Below are 25659 nucleotides of genomic sequence, written 5' to 3' on the forward strand. Positions count from 1 at the left end.
CTAACACATCCTTGGTTGGAACACTAAGGGGCATATTCACTAAGAATGCGCTGCGTCCAGTAATAGCGCGAAATATTGCACCAAAACTGCACCCGCAGTCTGCACCCATGCAGTTACCTACCTATTCACTAAGGATATTGCTCTAATCATATACCGGCGCAAACACGTCCACAAAACTGACAGCTTGGAGCAAATTTGCACCTGATTTACCACACATGGCAACGGATTTGCGCCAAGAACATGGTTGTTAGAGTAACAGTTGCGAGAAAGATGACATTATGAGAAAGCGAGGTTGGACCGAGAGTAAGCCTTTAGAGCACCGTTAAGCCGTATAGAGCAGAGGGGACGACAACGACGTCATTCATTCATAAAGTACAAATTATTAGTGCGATCATTTAAAAAATATATTTTTTCAGAGGTTGGCGTGTGCGTACAGTATGCATCTGGCACATAAGAATGAGCGTAAAATGCCTCGCCGCCAATGTCGAGCAGCCCGGGTTACATTATCCCACTGAGCAAGCAAACGTACAAACGTCGTTTTTACGTAATTGGCATACGTAGAAAAGACGTTACATTCGGGTGCAGATTGCAATATCAGATTACGTAATTTCGTCGTCATTTCAACGTAGATCAGCGACCTATATAAAACGTCTATTCAAAGTTGAAACCGGGTTCAAAATTGGTCATGTGGACGTCCGTTTGTCACGTTATATAGACCAATATTATTAGGGCCCGAGCAGCGACTGCTGCGAGGTCCCTATTGTTTTTGTAAAAATTCTTCTTCTTCTTCTTCTTCTTCTTCTTCTTCTTCTTCTTTATTCTCCACAAACGATCCCGATTTTGGGTACTTAAACATTCACGAAAACTCACCGAACTTTGCACACTCCTCAGGCCCGGCGAAAAATTTGATATTTTGAAGTCGTCATAACAACGCGACTCTATAGCGCCCCTAGCGTAGAAAAATAAAAACCAAGCCCGGCACGTTTGAGCTAGAGCAACGAAAATTGGCAGGCACGTGTAGCACCCCGAGATGCACAAAAAAAGTCTATTGGGACCATGTAGCTAAAAGGTACAGGAAATGAGCTATGAATTTTTTAATGTCCAATTTTGGCCTATTTTGGCACATTCACTGTGGTCATGCTTTTTCCCCCTCTGCAAACATTTTTCATCCAATTAACTTCAAACTTGGCATTTATCATCTCAAGACGTGAGAGAACAACTGTGCAAAAAGTCTTGCCTTTTCGAAATACTATATGATGGGGGCGGGGCATCAAATATTGCCTTTAAAATTTCATTTGTCCAGAAAGAGCAAATGCTTAATAACTCCCATGTTCAAGCTCCAAAAAATCTCAAACTTCTTAGGGAATGTAATAGTCACGGCCTGAAAACATCTATATGATAAAATTCAGTTATACATATAGCGCCACCTAGTGGTAACAATAAATGTCATACTTTACGTTTTTAGCTACTGCGCTGAGCTCGTTGAAGGGATCCAGTTGAAAATTGGTCAGAAAAGCCTTAAGATGTTGATCATGCCCCACACCGAATATTGTAACTTTTCATCAAAGGGCGTGGCCGCTACGGTGCCGCAAAATCTAAAGATTTTTCGTGACAATAAAAGCTGCATTAACTTGACCGAGATGATCCTATCTTCTCAAAATTTCACACATTTGATGAGAGTCCAGCCCTAAAGACCTCTATGAACTTATATTTCATCTTACTGATAGCGCCACCTAGTGGCAATTTTTTTTCTTACGAATTTTCTTCTACGTTTTTCTCCAAACATGTTAACTGGACCTACCTCATATTTGCTCAGATGAGGGATTCGGCCTTCATGATGTCACAACACGAAGTTTGTGAGTTTTCGCGAATCGCTGTGGGCGTGGCTAAGCACTGTTCGCCAAGAAAACAACCCCAGTTTTGAGGGTCTAATCATGCGCAGAAACTCATGAAACTTGGCACACACATCTGGCCTGGTAAAATGAACAATATTTTATTGTTGATTGTGCTATTTTTACAAAAATGACTCAATAGCGCCCCCTAGGAATTTTTAATGAAGCAGCCCCGGTTGTACGTTTAAGCAAGATCTAAAAAGTCTCTTGGACCCATATGCTAAAATGAACAGGAAGTGAGCTACGAATTTTTGAATGTCCCATTTTTGACGATTTTTGCACATTCACAGGGGGCAGACTTTTGCCCACTTCTCCTACACGTTTCATCTGACTGAGTTAAGACTTGACCTGGACCATGTCAAGACCTGAGCCAACGACAGGGGGAAAAATCTTGACTTTTCGAAATACTATATGATGAAGGCGGGGCATCAAAATTTGTGTTTCGCGCTGAAAAAGGATATGCTTAATAACTCCCAGGTACATGCTCCAAAAAATCCCAAACTTGACATGTATGTTTATCGTCAAGGCCTGAAGCTATCTCTATGACAACATTCAGTTATATATGCAGCGTCACCTAGCCCTTGAGGCATAAAAAAAAATACCCCACATACGGTATTTTGTACAAAAAATGTAAACTCATTCTAAGTGTGATAACTAAGTCATTTATGAATATTCTTTTAGTTTCCACCACTCAAAATGTTCACTGGCATCAGACTTATCCAAACATATATATATTTTTATTTATTTTTGATAGCCTCTGTGGACATTAAAAGCAATATCGTGAATGAAGGATATGCATAATAACTCCACGGTACATGCTCCAAAAAAAATCCCACACTTGACATGTATGCTTATAATCAAGGCCTGAAGGTATCTCTATGACAACATTCAGTTATAAATACACGCCACCTAGCCCTTGAGGCATAATATATATAAAAAAAAACAAACACAAATGGTATTTTGTACAAAAAATGTAAACTCATTCTAAGTGTGATAACTAAGTCATTTATGAATATTCTTTTAGTTTCCACCACTCAAATTGTTCACTGGCTTCACACCGATCCAAACGTATGTACCTTTCCATTTTGTTTTATTCATTTTTGATTGCCCCTTTGGACAATAAAAGTAACATTGTGCAATGAGTACAACGAGCGATGATGTATATATACACTTTTACAAAAAATACCAATCAGGGCAACTCATTGCCTAAAAATAAATAAGGACACTGATTTTTGCAAGTCTTAACAATCACCAAAACCCGTTGAGCTTGACACACACTGACAAAAAAAATATTCTACATGTAAACGTTTATTATGCCATTTTCAAAGAAATTTTGCATCCAATATGCCCCAACGTGCCAGTACCCTAACGTGCAAGTACCCCAACGTGCAAGGACCCCAACGTGGCCCGGGCTGCGAGGGCCCTTTATAGCTGCTCGCAGCTCTAGTATTTATATATAGGACTGTCTCAGAAAATTAGAATATTGTGATAAAGTCCATTATTTTCTGCAATGCAATTAAGACAGTATGGTGATATATCTTCAGTTTATAATTCTACACATTAAAAGACATGTTTAATGATAGATTTACGTCAGAAAACTGTCCAACTCCATGCTTGCATCATTCACATACAAATGTTTCACAACTACCACCGTTTCTCACTCTAATTCGTTTAATTGCTCCCGACAGACCTCGACGCCATGATCCCCTTCGTCAGTATGATTTGTTGAGACTGCATATTTCTTTCAACATTTTGCACGTGTTTAGCACTCGTGAAATAAATAAGAGAAATACAATTGTTGGCGCTATTAACTCTTTGACTGCCAGCCATTTTCAGAAAAAAAATCACCTCGTTACTGCCAGCTGATTTAGAGCATTTTGACTGATGTTTCAAGGCCCACAGAAAATTGTGTGTTTGGACTATGCAAGCACAGAGACTGCCAAATGAAAGATTGAAGCTTCATCTTTCATCAGAAAAAAAAAGTGTGTTTCCATCTTATTCCACTTTTCCATAATCTGCAGTAGAAAACAGGTTGGTTTAAGCGAAATCCCGTCTTTTGGACGAAAAGTCTGAGAAAACAGGCTTTTTGTGATACGATGTATTTCATGTGCATCTTTGATGTTGCCGCTGTTATTTTTTTTCTTTTGTACACCACAGACCTGAAGAGTGCTTTCCTTCGATAAAACACTAACACCGACAATAAAAAGTGTTTTTTGATGGCATATAAACAATTTATTTACAGTAAACAGTATAACAACGTGCCTATCTTGACACGCAGTGAAAAGGAAGACTTCATGCCCGTTTCATGCCAGTCGGAATTTTTCAGGCAATGATCTGCAAATAAAAATTGAAATGATCATATTGTAATTATTTATTTTGCAGCAGTGTGATGCCAAATACTGTATGTATTTACTTTTCTTCTTGGATCTGGTGGGAGTTGCAATACTCCTGGCTCTCTGAGCTGTAAATAATAGAAATATATTTATATATATTTACTTTCAGAATAGCACGTCCGCTTCCCAGTTCTGAGGTCTCCGGTTCGAGTCCAGGCTTGGACCTTCCTGGGTGGAGTTTGCATGTTCTCCCCGTGCCCGCGTGGGTCTTCTCCGGGTACTCCGGTCTCCTCCCACATTCCAAAGACATGCATGGCAGGTTAATTGGGCGCTCCGAATTGTCCCTAGGTGTGCGTGTGAGTGTGGATGTGACAAGACGAGGTAAGGTAGGACTCAGACGCAGGAGTAAGGTGGGCCACCAAGGCAACAGGTTTATTACCGGCCAACAGCTGTCTCCTCTCAAACTGAGAGGAGAACGGGGAATCAAAAAAGTGGAGAACAAAAAGCGCTCCACTAGGGAGGAAAAAACAGGCAAAAGGTACTGGGGACAACAGAAGGCGCTCCGCTAGGGAGGAAAAAGGGCACAAGGCAAAAGGGGTAACTAAAGGCGCTCCACTGGGGAGGAAAAGGCACAAAAACAAGGCAAAAATACAAGGCAACGTGAACGAGGTCATGAGGACTGTGGGACGCTTCCATGCACTGACTGTGACACTTCGGCACTGAGGGTAGAATGCAGCTGGCTTTTATTGAGAGTCTTGATTGGTGGCAGGTGTTTGTAATCATGGGCGGGGACCGGTAATAATAGAGCGGCAGGAAGGGTAAGTGACCTGGGGTGAGAGGAGAGTTAGGATTTTCAAAGCATGACAGGAAACATGGATAACAAAATAAAAGCATGGGCCGTCACGCCGGTGGCGGCGTGACAGTACCCCCCTCTCAACGGCCGGCTCTCGACGGCCCAGGAATGTCAGGGTGTTCTTCATAAAATTCATCAATGAGGGAGGGATCTACGATGAACCGGGAGGGGACCCATTGTCTTTCCTCCGGGCCGTACCCCTCCCAGTCGACCAGGTATTGTCTTCCGCGGCCCCGATTACAAACATCCAGCAGTTTCCTAACCTTATAATCATCTCCGGGGGGGGTGGGCTGGGTTCGGAGGGCACCAGAGGACTCTCACAGACAGGTTTGACTTGGCTGACATGGAACGTGGGATGGATTCTGAGGGATCTTGGTAGGCGAAGACGAACTGCAGCAGGACCTATGGACTTGGTTACGGGAAAAGGCCCCACAAATCGCGGGGCCAGCATTGGACATGGTACCTTGAGCCTGAGGTGTTTAGCTGATAGCCAAACTTGCTGGCCTGGGCGGTATTCTGGTGCCGGTCTCCTCTTCCGGTCGGCGGCCCTCTTCACCCGGTCTCCCTGGCGTTGAAGCACCGTCCGGGCCGCCGACCAGACTTTGTGGCACCGACGAATCATGGCCTGGACCGAGGGAACCGTTGCCTCCTCTTCTAGTTCGGCGAAAAACGGAGGATCGTAGCCGTGGACGCATTTGAACGGGGTGAGACCTGTGGCAGATGTGGGTAATGAGTTGTGTGCGAGCTCGACCCATACCAGATATTTACTCCAGGTTGTCGGGTTCTGGGAGACGAGGCATCGGAGTCCGGTTTCGAGTTGCTGATTGAGCCTTTCTGCCTGCCCATTGGCCTCAGGATGGTACCCTGAAGTCAAGTTGGCCTGGGCTCCCAGGGCTTTGCAGAACTGGGTCCAGAATCGGGAGACGAACTGTGGTCCACGGTCGGAAACGATGTGCAGGGGGAATCCATAAAACCTGAATATGTGGTTGATCATGATGTCTGCGGTGGTCTTGGCGGATGGGAGCTTGGACAGTGGAATGAAACGAACCATTTTGGAGAAACGGTCAACAACGGTGAGGATTGTGGTTTTACCATGGGATGGTGGTAGTCCGGTTACAAAATCCACTGATATTTCCGCCCATGGTCTGGATGGGATGGGTAGTGGCTGGAGTAGGCCCATCCGGGACTGATTGGATGTCTTGTTGCGGGCACAGATAGGACAGGCAGCTACGTAGTCCTTGATCGTGGTTTCCATTGCCGGCCACCAGAATCTCCTGGCGACAGCATACATGGTCCTGCGGACTCCAGGGTGGCAAAACCATCGTGAAGCGTGAGCCCAGTGTATTACCTGGGCCCTCAGTTCCTCTGGCACAAAGAGTCGACGTGGTGGGCATGACGTGGGGGGAGTGACGTTTCGCAGTGCCTCTTTGACATCGTCCTTGATTTGCCATCTCATGGCCCCGACTATGCAGTCCCGGGGCAGAATGGTCTCAGGCTCGGCTTCCAATGGCTCGGACTCGTGAACTCTTGACAAGGCGTCAGCCTTGACGTTTTTGCTGCCTGGTCTGTACGTAAGAGAGAATACGAAGCGGTTAAAAAACAAAGACCATCTGGCCTGTCGAGGGTTGAGTCTTTTAGCTTGGCGTAAGTATTCTAGGTTTCGGTGGTCGGTCCAGATCACGAAAGGAAGTTCGGCGCCTTCCAACCAGTGTCTCCACTCTTCAAGAGCCACTTTTACCGCGAGAAGCTCCCGATCTCCGACCGAGTAATTGCGTTCTGCCTTGGATAGTTTCTGTGAGAGAAATGCGCAGGGATGTGTTTTTCCGTCCTCCTGGCAGCGCTGGGACAATACTGCCCCAATCCCTATGCTCGAGGCGTCCACCTCGACCACGAACTGGCGTTTGGGGTCAGGAACTTTGAGGATTGGGGCGTTGGTGAATCGAAGTTTCAAGTCCCTGAATGCTTCTTCGGCTTCCGGGGTCCAAAAGAAACGATCTCGTGGGGAGGTCAAGGCGTGTAGGGGAGCGGCAATGGTGCTGAAGTTTCTAATGAAACGACAGTAAAAATTGGCGAATCCGAGGAATTGCTGGATTTTTTTCCGTGAATCCGGCGTGGGCCAATCTCGCACGGCGCTGACCTTGTCTGCCTCCATCTCTACTTTTCCCGGTGACACGACGAATCCCAGGAAGGAGATGGTGTTGACGTGAAACAGGCTCTTTTCGGCTTTTACGTAAAGCTGATGATCAAGCAGGCGTTGCAAGACTCTGTTCACATGGTTTTGATGGCTTGCTCGGTCAGGAGAGTAAATCAGAATATCATCCAGGTAAACGTACACAAAGTGGTCAATAAAGTCCTTTAGTACTTCGTTAATCATTGCCTGGAAAACTGCTGGGGCGTTCGTGAGACCGAAAGGCATGACAAGGTACTCGTAGTGTCCTCGGGGAGTGTTGAAACCAGTCTTCCATTCATCCCCCTCGCGGATTCGGATGAGGTGATAGGCGTTTCGGAGATCGAGCTTCGTGAAGATTTTAGCTTGTTGTAGCTGGTCGAACACCAAGGACATCAAAGGCAGTGGGTACCGGTTCTTAATCGTGATGTCATTCAAGGGGCTGTAGTCAATGCATGGGCGTAGGGATCCATCCTTCTTGCTCACAAAAAAGAAGCCTGCTCCCGCAGGCGAGGAAGACGGTCGGATGAGGCCGGCTTTCAAGGAGTCGTCAATGTAAGTGTTCATGGCCTGACGTTCGGGTCCTGAGACCGAGTACAGTCTCCCCTTGGGGATGCTTGATCCGGGGATCAGGTCAATCGGGCAGTCATACGGTCGGTGTGGAGGAAGTGTCATGGCCTTGGTTTTGTTGAATACCTCCCGCAGGTGGTGGTAGCAGGATGGAACAGTGTGCAGATTCGGATATTCCTCTTGAGCAGGCGAGGCGAGAGACACCTGGTGAACATGGGCTGTGGTGTTCCGGGGTGCGGGTTGTTCCAATCTGTGGGTAATGCAGTCCTTTCCCCACTCCAGAATGACTCCAGAGTTCCAGTCGATTCTGGGATTATGTAGACGCAGCCAAGGGTGGCCCAGAACCAAAGTGGGGGAAGCAGCATGGAAAACATGGAAGCGAAGGGTCTCGAGGTGCTGTCCGATGTGCACTTCCAGAGGTTCAGTGATGTGGGTGATTTTGAAAAGTTCCTTGCCGTTCAGCGCTCGAGCCTGGATGGTTGAAAGAAGTGGTTCGGTGGAGACTCGTAGTTGCCTCACGAGCTCCCAGTCCATGAGGCTCTCGTCGGAGCCGGAGTCGATGAGGGCCGACAGATCTGTAGTGACCTGGTGATGGGTTATCTGAATCTGCGTGAGCCTGTGGTTCTTGGCGGGTCGGGGTGGCGAGGAACTCACCGGTGAGCCGCCCTTCGTGGTGCAAGTTCCCACCAGGTGGCCAAGGCCCCCGCAATAGAAGCATCGGCCTTCTTGGCGGCGGCGCTGTCGCTCCTCGGGAGTAAGCCGAGCCCGTCCCAGTTGCATGGGTTCCTCTCTGGCGGGACCCACCTCTCCTGGTTCCAGTAGGGGAGGAAGGATGGGTTGTGGCCTCCCTGCCTCCGGTGGCCGTGACCATGGGGTGGATTCCTCCCTCCTTCGGAGTCCGCCGATCTTCGCCAGTTCCTGGCGGCGATGATCGGTGCGGATTGCGAGTGATATCAATGCGTCCAAGTCTGTGGGGAGTTCTACGGGGATCAGGAGTTCTTGAATGGCAGGTTCGTGGCCAACGTTCGAAAGCGAACTGCGTAATCGCTGACAGGTTCCTTGCCTTGTTGAAGTCGGCTCAATGCTCGTGCCTTCTCTAGGTCGTTGTTCTCTTGGTCAAAGACTTGGCGCAAAGCGACTTGAAATTCCTGTACGCTTTGACAGACCGAGGAACCCCTGGCCCATTCCGCGGTCGCCCAGGTTTTGGCCCGTCCCGTCAGGTGCGACACCATGAAGGCCACTCGGGACCGGGCTGTGGGAAATGCCTGTGGTAAATGTTCAAAATGTATGTCACACTCCGTGAGGAAAGTCTGACAGCGCCCGGGTTCACCGGAGTATCGTTCTGGGGAGGCCAGTCTTAATCCTACCCCGGTGAATGGCGTGGTCGGGACGGAGAACTCAGGATGAGGAAGTTGTCCGGTGGGAGCTGGCGCTCGATGCCGTGAGAGGCTTACCAGCTCGTGGACCTGGCTGGACAATTCCCCAATCTGTGACAACATGGCTTGCTGGATCCGGTCCTGGTTGTCAAGCCGGGCCTCCTGGCTCTGCAGTGCAGCCTCGACCTTGCCTGCTGGGTCCATGCTGGCCAAAGTGTACTGACAAGACGAGGTAAGGTAGGACTCAGACGCAGGAGTAAGGTGGGCCACCAAGGCAACAGGTTTATTACCGGCCAACAGCTGTCTCCTCTCAAACTGAGAGGAGAACGGGGAATCAAAAAAGTGGAGAACAAAAAGCGCTCCACTAGGGAGGAAAAAACAGGCAAAAGGTACTGGGGACAACAGAAGGCACTCCGCTAGGGAGGAAAAAGGGCACAAGGCAAAAGGGGTAACTAAAGGCGCTCCACTGGGGAGGAAAAGGCACAAAAACAAGGCAAAAATACAAGGCAACGTGAACGAGGTCATGAGGACTGTGGGACGCTTCCATGCACTGACTGTGACACTTCGGCACTGAGGGTAGAATGCAGCTGGCTTTTATTGAGAGTCTTGATTGGTGGCAGGTGTTTGTAATCATGGGCGGGGACCGGTAATAATGGAGCGGCAGGAAGGGTAAGTGACCTGGGGTGAGAGGAGAGTTAGGATTTTCAAAGCATGACAGGAAACATGGATAACAAAATAAAAGCATGGGCCGTCACGCCGGTGGCGGCGTGACAGGATGGTTGTTCGTCTCTGTGTGCCCTGCGATTGGTTGGCAACCAGTCCAGGGTGTCCCCCGCCTACTGCCCAGAGCCAGCTGAGATAGGCGCCAGCAGCCCCCGCGACCCTTGTGAGGAATAAGCGGTCAAGAAATGGATGGATGGATGGATACTTTCAGAATGTTTTTTATTTTATTGCAACTGTGTAATGAAGTGTTTTTTTGTTTTTTTTTTGTTTTTTTTTTACCTCTGCCCGATAAGCTGCAGTGGGCCGGAAGGATTGGACGATCGGGCACAGAGCTTGTAGCAAAATGCACGATCTGTGAATTGTACATTCACATTAGTTAGGCAACAGTTGTTATTGTGTATATCAGCAGAGTTACACATGCTGTTTGTCACCTCTACACAAACGTTTGATGAACTAGTGAAAGTGAGTTAGCGAGCTAGCTCGTAGCATGTTAGCGCTTACCTGAGCATATTTCTGGCTAGATCTGAGGATGTTGAGTTGCTGTCTAATCATATTCTTCACGCCCGGATTGTTTCCACTCCTCCAATGATGAGTTGGGCTGATCATAAACTGTCTTTGACTCGCCACGTGTCATCTAGGATCCACGGAAGCCCGTGAAGCCAGCCTGATCCGTACTGTTTCAAACAGCAGCCACTAACGTCACAACCCCTCCCCTTCCCATTGGGGGTGGGTTGAGATGATGCAAAAGAGAGTGGTCACTGCCATCTAAAGGCCATAGTTAGTCATTACAGTACAGGATCAGTTTACAACTGCAACCACGGCTGGTCAAGGCTTTCCTCTGTAAATTCCCATTAAAAAAGTAGTTTTCGGCAATTCCCGTCGGCGGCGCTATACGGTCTGTTCTTAGGGTTCGGCAATTGCCGAATCTGGCAGACAAAGAGTTAATAAGCGAAGTGCGCATTAAGTTTGCGCATGCGCGAGGGAAAACAGGAGTCTACCAACTACCCTATGAATTTGAATGCCGGAGATTAGAGTGGTGACAATCTTTGCGGAACTGTACACTTTAAAGCTTGCAAGTCAACTTCCCCGATGTCAGTAGACCACATGCTATGCATGTTAATAAAAAACAGCAACTTTCTAGCGGTTGAAACGTTTCTATTCCATTGGATCCAATTCATTTTCAATGACAGTTTGGTAGTTTCGCCTACCCACAATGCACCACGCCGCTACCCATAATGCACCTTGAATTCGAGATGCGCACTTCGCTTATACTTATAGTCCTGAAAATATGGTACATCAATACAAATGAAACCAAGCTTTGGCTCCCAATTCAATAAATATATCAAAGTACCACTGAAATGGAACAAAATGATGAATGGAATTAGGATTAAACCTGGCTGTTAGAGTTGCCAATGATTAGTGCATCTGTCAGGACGAGCTGCCCAACCACCATGCCTTGTTCCAAGGGAGGCACACATCCGTCTTGAAGACGACAGCTGATGGCAGTGACAGAACTGTTGTCATCAAGTAGTACCACTGGGTCTGCCTGTTTTACAAATGAAAGAAAAAACAAGTAATCACCAAGTACATTTCCAAAAAAATAGACCAGTTTACATATATTTGCCAGGTCTGATGTATGTGTTTCATGACTTTTCATCCAAAATCAATGTTTTGTCTCTCTTTATTTTTTTTTTAATTTATATTTTGGTGAACAATGTTTTGCCATTGTAACAGATTTTCATGAAAAAATGACAAAGTCTCAACAGCATGAAGGCCAAAATACTCTTACGACCAAATATTTGGTTGATCTGGTTAACCCACAAGTCACAATATTTGATGTGAGGCATGACGAATCTTAAGGCCTTTCTGACAAATCTTCAACCGGATCTGTTCAACAAGCTGGGCGTAGCAGCTAAAAATGTAAAAAAAACAAAAACGAAATAACAATAATTACAAAAAAATTAATTTCTTGTCACCACTAGAAGGTATACTACATGTATAACCGGTTATTATCACGTAAATGTTTTCAGGCTGTGACTATTAATATACGTGCGAAGTTTAGTGTTTTTTGGAACTTGCACAGACAAGTTTTTAAGCATTTCTTCTTTAGTAGCGAAAGAAATATGAAATGCAAAGTTTGATGCCCCGCCCCTGTCATATAGTATTGGGAAACTCAAGATTTACTTTCAACAATTCTTTTGCCAGGTCTTGACATGATACAGGCCAAGTTTGGCGTCAATTGGATGAAACATCTAGGAGAAGTGGGCAAAGGTATGAACCCTGTAAATGTACAAAAATTAGCCAAAATCAGACATTCAAAATAAAAATCATAGCTCACTTCCTGTTCTTTTTAACATATAGCTTCAGGATATTATTTTTTTTTTTTGTAGATTTTGGGCTTGTTCATATACCTCCAAATTTTCATAGATCTTGGTGAAACGTAGATCGCTTCATTAAAAATTTCTAGGGGCGCTAGAGGGTCTTTTTTTTTTTTTAATCTAACAATACACTAAAGAAAATCACTGATTTTGCCAGGCCACCGCTGTCTGCCAGGTTTCATGAGTTTTCATGCATGTTTAGGCCCTCAAAACCTTTGCATTGAATTCTTGGAGAAGAGTATGTTAACACAGAAACAGTGTGTCGCGAAAACTCACAAACTTGGTGTTTTAAATGTGCAATGTTCCATTAAAAAGGTCATATAAAAGCTTTTTCTAAATCATGTATGCTCCACCAATGTCCAGATGAGTACGAAGTTACTCTGACTGCACCTATCAGCTTTTATATCCCTTTATAGAAGAGTGTGTGGACCCGCGGCACTCCAGAGTTTCATTGAGGAGGGGAAGGGTGGAGTGGTGGAGCGTGACATCATGCGCGTCCCCACGGAGACGCCGACATGTATCGTTGTGCTAGCTAGCATTTGTCTATGGTGTTAGCTAGCGTACGACACTGCATGCATGAGCTGCTAGCTTTCCACAGTTGGGATGGAAACTACAACAAACAAGAAGAGGCAGGCTTCGAGCACAGCCCAAACTCCAACTCAGACTCCAAGAAAACACAATGGTATGGTATGCATGTGTGGCTTGGCGAAAATGTAGGACTGAATCTGTATCAAAAAAAAAAAAAAGAATTTGCAACTTATCCATTCACACCCTTATCAGATCCTCAGGATCATCCCCTGAATAAAGGTGCAAAATAGGCAGGCCAAATGGACCCAGATGTCCCATTAGTGAAGTGCAACACCTCCTCTTTGTTTGGGACATTAGAGCAAAGGTGCAAATTAGGCAGACCAAATGGACCCAGATGTCCCTTTGTTTCTTGTTGAGAAGAGGCAAAGTTGAGAATTTGGCCGAGTGACTAGAATGAACCAGTTGTATTCTTGCGGTCAAACTGCAAGAAATATCAATTTTTCCAGACAATAAAATGGTATGTTTGTGATTAATTCCTGCTGTTTGTTGAAAATAAGACATTCCTTACTGTTTATTTGTGTGTCCTTTGTATGCAAACATTTGCTATAGCATAAAATGTATGTATGTGTCGCCTGTAGAAAATGTAGGACTGAATCTGTATAAAAAAAAAAAAAAAAAAACTGAGCCTTTTGGGGATGCTTCTTTTATACCCAGCCATAACACTTATCTACAATGAACCTGTTCACCTGTGAGCATTCAAGCGCCGCGATGTCCAGCATGTTGTAAAACACAGCCAGAGCTGTGTTCCTGTGTGCACCGTGTATTCCCATCTGGTTACAAGAATTGATGTAAAATTAATTAGAATTAGAATTTTACTTTTGGAAAAATAAGATATTTCTCGCAGTTTATTTGTGGGTCCTATGTATACAAACAATATTTGTTAGAATATAGTATGTAAAAAGAATAACTCCCGTGACGATCCAATGCATGGATTCCAACGACACAGGTATGTCCCACAGCCAACACACCAGCTAAGCTAAAAGCACACCGCAAGTATCTCATTTCTCAGTTTGTGGCTCCCTGTCAATGTACACAACTAGCATGAGCAGCAGGGAAGTGAGACGTGCCCGCAATACGTCATCTAACTCAAAATGAATGACAGCCCAAAAAAACAAAACAAACAGTAGTGATTCCGTGGTCATCATCGTGTCTCAGATTAAAAAAACAAAAAAGATGTCATACATTAACCAAAAATGAATGTGATGGCAAAGAAAAACAAAAATTGTTGATGAAAAGGTTAGGGCACTTTTGGAAATATTTTTGGATATATTAAGTTGTTAAAATGTGTTTGATAGATTTGTTGTTCCATAAGGTGGCTTCATATTTCTTTTGGCTGGACGGTAGGTTTATTTCATGTCTTAAATGTATGTTTCTGAAATACTTCACAATGTGGACATATTCTGTTTAATTGTGTTGGTGTCTTTTTAAAGGTTAAATATTTATATTTCAAATTGAATTATCAGCCTTTTGTTTTCCTGATCCTGATTTTGAATTAAAAAAACAAACAAAACAATTATAACTGTCAATAACGACTAATAAATATTTAAACTGATACATTTTTCAGTCATATCGCCCAGCCCTTTGTTGCGGTCCATTTAAATAATTGATTCATTAAGGAGGAGGATAACGAGCATCAGACAAGCATCGTCACAGAGCTATCGCGAGATGCTGTGACTATCGCGAGACCGGTAGCGAGACTGGGAAAATCTAACATGGCGGCGTCCTGCTGCTAAAATAGAATTAGCTTTATATTTCTAATTAAACCCGAATTTAACGATTAGATAAATTCGACTTTTTTTTCTTTTCTAAGAAAGATCGGAAATATTATCCAGTGTGGACGACCTCGAACGCTTTATTGACGATTATTTTTATAGCTGCGCGATGGATGATCTGGCGGCTAGTCGTGATAATCCTTCGAAAAAAAGGAAAAATGACTCGTCAACAGATACGGATGATTTAGTAACCGCCGACGTATCGGTGAGTATGCTGGATTCCATAAATAAAAAACTTGACGTCCTCTGTCTTATCCGCGAGGACGTCAAAGAATTAAAGGCAAGTTTGGAATTCGTTAGCCAACAGGTAAGCGATCTCCAATGAGATAATTCCGAGCTACGCTCCTCTCTCGTCGCTGTCACAGCCGAGTTGGAGACGATTAAAAAGGAAAATAAAATGCTAAAGGAAACGGTCTTAGATGTTCAATCCCGTAGTATGCGGGAAAATCTAATATTTTCAGGTATATCCGAAAATACCCCAGATAATCCAGAGGGCGAGATAAAAAAATTTGACATTATCGCTAAAGATCCCTCAGGAGACGGTAAATAATATCTCTTTTCACCGTGTACACCGGCTCGGAGCTCGTAAGGGCAATAAGCCCCGTCCTATTATTGCTAAGTTCGAACATTTTAAACATAAAGAATTGGTCAAAAGTAAAGGACGGGAGCTCAAAGGGACATCTTTCGGGATGAATGATCAATTCCCAAGAGAGATAAACGAGCGGCGAAAAGTACTGTTTCCTATAATGAAACAAAATAGACAGGAGTGTAAACGGACTTCGATGGTCGTTGATAAATTATATATCGACGGCCAGCTATTCCGAAACCCAACCTCGACCCCTTGGCTGTTCTAACTGATAATTGGTAGAGCCGAGTATTGTGTGATTATTTGACGTATGTATATGTATGTGTATATATGTATATATATGTATATGTATATATATGTGTATGTATATGTATGTATATGTATGGATAATGGGTTACGAAACTGAGAATATGAATTTATATCATGTATAGGCTATAATAATAATAATAATGATAATAATAATAATAATAATAATAATATCAAAATATATTCTTAAAAAAATAAAAATAAAAATAATAATCTCGCTTAGGTCACTATTTACGTTATGTTATGTTGAATCCCCCACAGATTTCCTTCACACTCACTTCCCCCCGCGTTTCTTCACTATTATACTTATCTACTTGCTATCTCTCTCTTTATATAAATTATATAAATTGCCTAATTACTCTTTTGCTATCCTACAATATGTTAATATTAATAAGCAGCTTATATAGATGTATACATAAGACTGAGTCTATATTGCTTGTATGCAGAAATTAGTTCTGGTCTCCTGGAATGTGTGTGGCGCTCGCTCCCAGGCAAAAAGAATAAAAATTTTAGACCATCTCTCAAAATTTAAGGCAGATATTTGTCTCCTACAAGAAACCCACTTACAAAAATCAGAAGAAAAATTATTTATAGATAAAAATTTTAGTCAAGTTTACTCTGCCTCCTATAATAGTAGACAAAGAGGTGTCTCTATACTTATACATAAGAATTTATTCTTTACTCTAAATAATATAGTAACAGATTTAGAGGGCCGATATATTATTATCCAGGTAACTATATTTAATAAAGTATATACAATTGGTAATTTATATGCCCCAAATAATGATGACCCGGATTTTTTCCATGAATTTTTCTCTCGGTTACTTGATTTAGCAACAAATTCTACTATTATTATTGGAGGTGATTTTAACACGGTCTTAAACCCGTTAATAGATCGTTCTAATAATACGATATATACAAGGCGATTACGATCCGCTAAAGTAATAGATGAATATATGGAGGATTTTGGCCTCAGCGATGGCTGGAGACTTCAAAACCCAACTAAGAAGGAATTTACTTTCTTCTCTGCGGTGCACCGATCATTCTCAAGAATTGATTTTTTCCTTACAAATAACTCTATTGTTGATAAAACTGCTATAAAAATACATTCTATAATTATAAGTGATCATGCACCAGTCTCTCTCACTCTACAAATTGACTCTACCTTTAAACTTCCCCCGATATGGCGTTTTAACATCTCATTACTGAAAGACGTAGAGTTTGATAAAATTATCAGAAGGGAGTGGGCAGATTTTTTGGAAATAAATGACTCTCCAAATATATCTCCATCGCTTCTCTGGGAAGCACGGAAAGCGGTAATTAGAGGGAAAATTATATCATATTCAACTTATAAAAAGAAACAGGATAAAAAATTAGAAAAATACCTGGAAGATAAAATTAAACAACTAACGGATGAATATGCATTAAACCCAAATAATCAAATATGGATAGAACTACAGAATATAAAAATACAGTTAGATAACATGTTATCTAAAAAGACAGAGTTTATAATACAACAGTTGAGATATAATAATTTTGAACATAATAATAAATCAGGTAAATTCCTGGCAAATCAACTTCAACGGAATCGGGAAAAATCTCTTATAACGGCTATTAAAGATATAAATGGTGAATGCACACAATCACCAGAAGAAATTAACCATATTTTTTATAACTATTATCGAAATCTATACTCAGAAATTAATAGACCTAACCCTGAACATATTGAGGTATTCCTAAATAGCTTAAATATACCTCAGTTATCTATTGAACATAAAGATATTCTAGATGCCCCGCTTACTATAGATGAGTTGTATCGTGCTTTAGACAGTATGCCTAATGGCAGAGCACCTGGTCCAGACGGCTATCCGGCTATATTTTTTTAAACATTTCTGGTTAATGTTTGCTCCATTATTTCTAAGAGTAGTAACTGAAATTAAAAGTAAGGGTGATATACGTCAAGATATGAATATAGCAGCAATTAAACTTTTATTAAAGCCAGAAAAAGACCCCACCCTTCCGTCAAGTTACCGACCGATATCACTAATTAATACCGATATTAAAATTATCGCTAAGGCCTTGGCATCTCGACTAGAGACAGTAATCTCAACAATTATTCATAGCGATCAAACAGGTTTTGTTAAAGGTCGCCATTCTACTAATAATATTAGGAGGCTCTTTAACTTGATTAGTATGTCACAGCGGTATGATAAAAAGGCAGTTGTTATTTCACTGGATGCAGAAAAAGCCTTCGATAAAGTTAACTGGTCCTTCCTCTTTGCTGTCTTAAATAAATTCGGCTTCGGGGAGTCATTCATTCAATGGGTCTCAATATTATATGATTCTCCTAAAGCTACAGTTACTACTAATGGGATTACATCACAGAGTTTTACTCTACAAAGGGGAACAAGCCAAGGGTGCCCAATGTCTCCTTTATTATTTGCTATATTTATTGAGCCGCTTGCATTAGCTATACGTCAGGATAGACGGATCCAAGGAATCTACTTCGGGACAATAGAACATAAAATTAATCTATATGCCGATGATATACTACTGTATTTAGAAGAATCTGCTATCTCGCTAGGGGAAGCATTTAACTTAATAACTAAATTCTCTCACTTATCAGATTACTCTATTAACTGGACAAAATCAACATTATTACCTATCACAGAAAATTCATGGAATCCTACAAGTCAGGATCCACACTACTCCTTTCCTACAGGTAATTTAAAATACTTAGGTGTTAAAATTTCACCAAAGTTAACTGAATTAACTTCTTTAAATTTTTTACCATTATTGGATAGTATCCGTTGTGATCTGGAGCGCTGGAATAATCTTCCGATCTCTTTAATAGGACGGATAGCTACTATAAAAATGAAAGTTTTACCAAAGATTAATTATTTATTTTTCAATGATTCCATTTAAACCTACGTCTAACTGGTTCCAATCGCTGGACTCTGCTATCATAAAATTCTATTGGAATAAAAAAAAAAGCAAAAATTAGTCTATCTACTCTTCAGGAAAGTAAATCTAAAGGAGGTTTAGAGGCACCAAACTTTATGTACTATTATATAGCTAATCAACTACAATATCTTGTGCTATGGACACAACCCAACAGAGATACTAACTGTTGGTTGGAATTGGAGCAGAAGGATTGTAATAATCTTAGACTGTTGGATTTACTCTTTATTACAAAATCAATAAAACGACATAATTGTTTTAAAAACCCAATGATAGCCGCCACCCTGACTGCCTGGTGGAAGGCATTAGAAATGACAAACTCCCAATTGGCGCCCTGTGGGCTCTCTCCCATTTGGCATAACCCCGACTTTCAACTTAATAATCAGTCGTTCCATTTAAGCTTATGGAAGCAGAAAGGAATTACACACCTTCATCATCTTTTCTCAGATAATAAGTTTATATCGTATACAAACTTGGTCCAGAAATCTGAAATAAAAAATGGAAATTTCTTACATTATCTGCAAGTTAAAAATATGGTTAAGAAACAAATCCCAACACTTCAGGATACGCTCCAACTGCCTGTCTTAGCTAAAGATATTATAAAGCTTTCTCCAACAACAATAAAGAAAATATCAAAAATATATGTTATTTTTATACACAAATAAAACGTATTTACCGACTTTAAAATGGGAAAAAGACTTGTCTATAGTTCCGGAACCAGACTTTTGGACCCAAATCTGTGAAAATGTATTTAAAATGACCAAACAGACAAATTTGCAACTTATCCAATATAAGATACTTCATAGAACCTATATTACACAATATATGATGAAAAAAATGGGACTCTCTGACTCCGACATTTGTCTCCAGTGCTCACAAAACACTGCCGATACTTATCTTCATGCTTTATGGTCATGTACTCCAGTGCTGCATTTCTGGACTAAAATCTTGGAAAAGCTCGCTGATATATTAAACTGTAGGCTTCCTTTATCTCCAAGATTGTGTTTACTAGGTGACTTAACAATAACTGAGCTACCATGTAAACAATCCCAATCTATATTTATAGCCCTTACTATTGCTAAAAAAATAATCCTTGTCAATTGGAAAAATAAACAATCTCTAAATATCGACCACTGGTTAAACTTACTAATAAATTATATCTCAATGGAAAAAACCTCTGCCTTAAATAAAAATCAAGTATCAAGATTTAAACAAATATGGTCTATGTACATAGAATATTTTAATCTTAATTTGGCAACTTAATCCTGCCAAGATTCTGCCTGTTAACGAGAGCCACCACATCGTTACAACTTCTGTTTTCGCTGCTTCTGTATTTGGTATTTTGTATCTGATTGTTTTTATTTTTATATAGTCAGGAACCTAGTTGCTGCTAGTGGGCTCGAGCATACCACACTATACGACACTTTACTCACTAACTCCTTAAGATTTATTTCTAGTGGGCACTAAGCATCAACACTTGGTGTTACTGCATGCTAATTAGTCAATTTTCTTGACGCCGTCCCCCGTGGTCGGGCGGGGGTGGTTCTGCCCCCCCCCGTTGTCTGCTCGGTAGCGGTTGCGTCTTGGCCGCTCCCTGGGCCCCCTGTGGGGTGCGGTGTTGGGGTGCTTTCCCTGGTGCCCGGGGCGGTGCCGTCCCGGCGCGGTCCGCTGCTCCGTGCCCGGCGGCGCGGTTCGGGGCGGGTGGGCCTCTGGTGTGCCCCGTGGCTCCCTCTCCCCTCCCCCTTCCTCCCCCCCGTCGCCTCTCCCTCCTCGCCTCCTCCCGCCCATCCCCCTCTGCCTCCCGGTCCCTTTTCCCTTGTCGCCCTCCCTCCTCCCCAGCCATCAGAGGGGATGGACTGCAGTGCCTGGCAGCGCTGTGGTCCCCCCCATCTGTGTCCCTGCCCCACCACTTTGTCCCTCCTTTTTTTGGGGGGGGGATGCGGGTGTGTCGGAGTAGGGGAAATTTTTTCCCTCTGCTCCGACTCACCTGCTCCCAATTTTAATGCACCACACGCACACACTTGTATATACACTGGGTGGGGCCACATTCACGGTGTAAGGGTAGAGCTCGCCAGTCGGCGAGCTGGCGGACTCAGTAACAGGGTTAGGTGTCACTAGTACGCTGGCGTGACGACCGGGGCCTCTCCCCACCGGGCTCGGTGTTCTGGTGTTCTGCTTCCTCCTCTGCTTCCCCCCTCCCGCCGCTGTGCTACTCTCGCACGGCTGGAGGTGGGGTGGGCACGTTTTCCCTCTCTGCGCTGCTGCCCGGTGCCGGTTTCCGGGGGTGGGGGGGGGGGTGGGGGGGGGGCTCGCGGGGGGCCGGGTTCGCGGGGGGGGGGGCGGCTTGTTTGGGGGGGGTGGAGGTATGGGTGGGTGGGGGGTTGGGTGTTGGGGGTCGGGGTGTGTTCGGGGGTTTGGGGGCCGGGGGTGGTGGGGCCTGGGTCGTGGTGGGTGGCGGGTTTGGGTGGGGTGCGGGGGGGGTCGTGGGGGGATGGGGGCTGGGGACCGGTGGGGCGCTGTGGGGGCCCGCTGGGCCTCGTTCTGCGGCCTTGGGCTCGGGGGTCTGGGGCGGGGGTGTTCCGGGCGTCTGGGTCGGCTCGCCGACCGGTGTCCGCTCGGGTGGCTTGGGGGTGGCCTTGGTGCTGCCGCGGCCTGGGGGTTTCGGGGGGGGGGGGGGGGGCGGTTCTCGCTTTGCTGGACCGCGGTTGTGGTGCTGGTGTCTGTGGATCTCACTTTGCTTTATCTATCCTTCCCTCCTTCCTCTCTTTAGTTTTTCCTCTGGTCACTTGAGATCTCAATTTATTGGAAGTTTGAGGTTTCTGGGATTGGCATAAGACTCTGGTTTTGTAACCGCGCAGGAGGGGTTTTGTTGGTGCTGGATTTCACTTTGATGGATTGGATGTACTGGCTTCTATGGATCTCACTCTGCCTTATCGATCCTTCCCTCCTTCCTCTCTTTAGTTTTTCCTCTGGTCTCTTGAGATCTCGCTAAATTTGCTGGAATTTAGAGGCTTCCGGGGTTGGCGTAAGACTTTGATTTTGTAATCATGGGGAAGGCAGGAAGTGTTTGGTCGGTGCTGGATTTCACTTTGATTTATCTTTCTTTTCTCTTTATTTTTTTTCTGACCTTTTCTCTGGTCTCCTGACCATTTAAACCTCACGACTCTGGCAAGATTCTGAAGTACCTGGTTAAGGCGCAGGGTAATGGGATATTTATAAGGCTTTAGGTGAATTAATGAGTATAAATTTATACGTATTTGCACGCACACGCACGCACGCGCACGCACGCACGCACGCAAACGCACACACGCAAACGCACGCACACACACACAAAAAAAAAAAAAAAAAAAAAAAGAGCAATGATGATAAGACGTTGAATCGGTAAGACTACCGAATGAACAATTCTGAGCTCTTGAATAAAAAAATAAAATAATAAATAAATAAAATAATTGATTCATTATATAAAAATAAGTCCCGACAGCCGAGTGTGAAGCGGCTGGGATGAGGATCAGCACCTCCAAATCCGAGACCATGGTCCTCAGTCGGAAAAGGGTGGAGTGTCGTCTTCAGGTCGGGGATGAGATCCTGCCCCAAGTGGAGGAGTTCAAGTATCTTGGGGTCTTGTTCACGAGTGAGGGTAGGATGGAGCGGGAGATCGACAGGCGGATCGGTGCAGCATCTGCAGTGATGCGGACTCTGTATCGGTCCGTCGTGGTAAAGAAAGAGCTGAGCCAAAAGGCAAAGCTCTCGATTTACCGGTCGATCTACGTTCCAACCCTCACCTATGGTCACGAGCTGTGGGTCGTGACCGAAAGAACGAGATCCCGGATACAAGCGGCCGAAATGAGTTTCCTCCGCAGGGTGTCCGGGCTCTCCCTTATAGATAGGGTGAGAAGCTCGGTCATCCGGGAGGGACTCTGAGTCGAGCCGCTGCTCCTCCGCGTTGAGAGGAGCCAGCTGAGGTGGCTCGGGCATCTGGTTCGGATGCCTCCTGGACGCCTCCCTGGGGAGGTGTTCCGGGCATGTCCCACTGGCGGGAGGACCCGGGGACCACCCAGGACACGCTGGAGAGACTATGTCTCTCGGTTGGCCTGGGAACGCCTCGGGATCCCACCGGAGGAGCTGGTTGAAGTGGCTGGGGAGAGGGAAGTCTGGGTTTCCCTCCTGAAGCTGCTGCCCCCGCGACCCGACCCCGGATAAGCGGAAGAAGATGGATGGATGGATGGATGGATTATATAAAAATATAGAAGACATTGTCGTTGTTCTTTTTTAACACATTTGTAGATACTGTAATAATTTGTGGTGTTTTAAGATTAAGATGTTTACAAGCAACAAATGTCACTATAAGTTTTGAATATTGAATTTAATCGTATCGAATCGAAAATTGTATCGTTCCACAACTTAATCGAGCCGTATCGAACCATTCTGTTCTGAAAGATAATCGTTTTTCAATCGAATCGCAACTTGTGTATCGAGATACATATCGAATCGGCCTCATGTCAGAGATTCCCACCCCTAGTTTGTTGTAGTCTGTGACTGTATTTGGCTTCTTCTTTCCAACATCGCCAGACATGCTGCTCAGGATGCACACAGTCTTCAGACGAGTTGGGGCGTACACTGTCAGTTTTTCATCAGATGTGGAAAACACCTGAGTGTGGTACTGCTGTCGGCCCGAAATCTGCTTGGCTGATGGGGGCAGCTCCCGGCGAACCCTATTCATTGTGCCAAGGAATGTGGTCTTCCGTCGGAGGAGTCGTTTGGAGAGTGCCAGAGATGTAAAGAAATTGTCCGTTGTCACAGTTCTGCCTTTGTCCAGGAATGGCTCCATAAGATTCATCACAACGTCTTCCCCCACTCTCACCCCCTTGGGATGGCTGGGGTCTTATAGATAGGGGATCATGTTGCAGACATATTGTGTCTTTAGGTCACATGCCGCCCACAACTTTATCCCAAACTTGTCTGGTTTGGAAGGAATATATTGGGTGAAAGGGCTCCGAGCCTTTGTTGGGAAAAGCTGTTCGTCTGTGGTGATGTGCCTGCCTGGATTATACGATGAAATGCAGTTTCCACAAAGGACCTCCACACATTGGAGATTAGGGCAAATTTGTCAGTCCCGGTTCGTTCAGCGTGCCTGTTCTTATCATCGAAGCGTAGGTGCCTTATGATATCCTGGAAGCGGTTTCGGGCCATAATCTTCATGATGTCAGGTCTTCCGAGCTTTCCAGACCAACAGTCTTGCAGCGATGGAACTCTGCCTACTCCCCGCAAGAAGATGATGGCAGCTCAGGGACAGACAAAGACCAATCCTCATGCCTCCTCCTCTTCCTCCTTCTCCTCCCCATATAGTGTGATCATAAATTGGAGATATTAGCAATGCAGTATCAAAATGTGCAAAGAAAACCTCAATCGATGTCAGAATCTATGCAATATCATTTGAGCCTTAATTTCAAATCATCTCATGAATGCCTCCTCTGTATAGATTTAGGATTTCTTTCATCTTCCGAAAACACAACACAAACCGAAATGCAACTGCTTCACTAAAGAAATACAACATAATGTGTCAATGAAAATAGGATGTTTAGAAAATCATTCCAGAAGAATCTGCCTCTGCGGCGTCAAGCTCATTATGATCATAGACGTTAGAGTCCAAATCTTGCATGATCAACTCGAAAGCCTGGCGAGCTGAATATACTCTCTTCGATGCCATCTTTGCTTCAGTAGACTGATCAGCCTGTCTGTTGAGGCAAGCTTGGAGGCGCACCTACTTATGGAGTGAGGGGTGGGGCGTACCCAGCCTAATGTGCACCTTTGCTCTAATGTCCCAAACAAAGGGGAGTTTTCAATGTTGTTTTCAATGTACCACAAGAACAATGGGACATCTGGGTCCATTTGGCCTGCCTAATTTGCACCTTTATACAGGGGATGATCCTGAGGATGTGATAAGGGTGTGAATGGACAAGTTGCAAATGCTTTTATTTTTTCTTCTGATACAGATTCAGTTCTACACTTTCTACAAGCCACACATACATACATTTTATGCAATAGCAAATGTTTGCATACAAAGGACACACAAATAAACAGTAAGGAATGTCTTATTTTCAACAAACAAGTTAGCAGGAATTCATGACAAACATACCATTTAACTGTCTGGAAAATTTGATATTTCTTGCAGTTTGACTGCAAGAATACAACTGGTTCATTCTAGTCACTCAGCCAAATTCTCAACTTTGCCTGTTCTCAACAAGAAACAAAGGGACATCTGGGTACATTTGGTCTCAGCATCAGTTGAATATTGGTGTGTGTGTGACACTGGGGCACATTCCAGCACACTGGCCGTGTAGTGGCTGCATTTACATATGATAGGTGGCTAACTGATAGGACAACAACTCGCTAAAAAGTGCAGGGACAAATGGACCTCATCTGGTATTCGAAGAGGGAAGGGGCAACCGCACCCTCCGTGGTATGGATTCGCATATAATAGGTGGATGCTATTACGTGAACAATTAAATTAATGCAAATGTGCAGGGCCAAAAGGCCCTGCTCTGGGATTGTTAGGTATAGAGATCATTTGGCCCCTGCTTGGGGGTATAAGTGTTAAGTGGGCCGGAACACACCGGTACAGAGCTCCGGCACTTCTAAAAATCTGTCTTGAGCGTTCAGGTACTTCTCACTGTGCAAAGAATGTACTGTCACAGTCTGTCAGCGTTCAGGTACGCTTGACAATGCATATTTTGATCCCAAAATGTTGTTCCGCCGAGGGCCATTCGTCCACGGACTTCCATATACCATATTTTCCGCACTATAAAGCACACCGCATTATAAGGCGCACCTTCAATGAATAACATATTTTAAAACTTTTTCCATATATAAGGTGCTACAGTAGAGGCTGTGGTTACATTATGCATCCATTAGATGGTGCTGCGCTAAAGGGAATGTCAACAAAACAATCAGATAGGTCAGTCAAACTTTATTAATAGATTACAAACCAGCTTTCTGACAACTCCATTCACTCCCAAAATGAATAAACAGCTGTTTTATTATTTTCTCTGAGGTAAAGTATTAGTATTAGCTAGCGATCCAAGATGGCGGGATCTTCTGCGCATGCGCGTCACCGATCTTGCAGGGTCACCGATAGCGTCTTGACAGCGAGACCT

The 25659-nt window shown here is 44.1% G+C and overlaps 1 protein-coding gene and 1 long non-coding RNA gene across 3 annotated transcripts in view; both read right to left on the bottom strand.

Moving 5' to 3' along the window:
- Positions 1-25659, bottom strand: part of scai (suppressor of cancer cell invasion) — an 836016-nt gene that overhangs the window by 163092 nt on the left and 647265 nt on the right. For both annotated transcript variants that reach the window (XM_077497223.1, XM_077497222.1), the window contains one exon: positions 11308-11460. In XM_077497223.1, coding sequence (XP_077353349.1) covers positions 11308-11460 — 153 coding nt within the window. The remainder of the gene's footprint in view (positions 1-11307; positions 11461-25659) is intronic.
- On the bottom strand, positions 4159-10834 carry LOC144002214 (uncharacterized). Its single transcript, XR_013278690.1, has 4 exons — positions 10416-10834; positions 10194-10266; positions 4306-4353; positions 4159-4226 (listed from the first exon to the last, which is right to left on the bottom strand). It is a non-coding gene; the product is annotated as an uncharacterized LOC144002214 (long non-coding RNA).

The sequence above is a fragment of the Festucalex cinctus genome, chromosome 15 (assembly GCF_051991245.1).
Source record: "Festucalex cinctus isolate MCC-2025b chromosome 15, RoL_Fcin_1.0, whole genome shotgun sequence".
Lineage (NCBI taxonomy): Eukaryota > Metazoa > Chordata > Actinopteri > Syngnathiformes > Syngnathidae > Festucalex > Festucalex cinctus.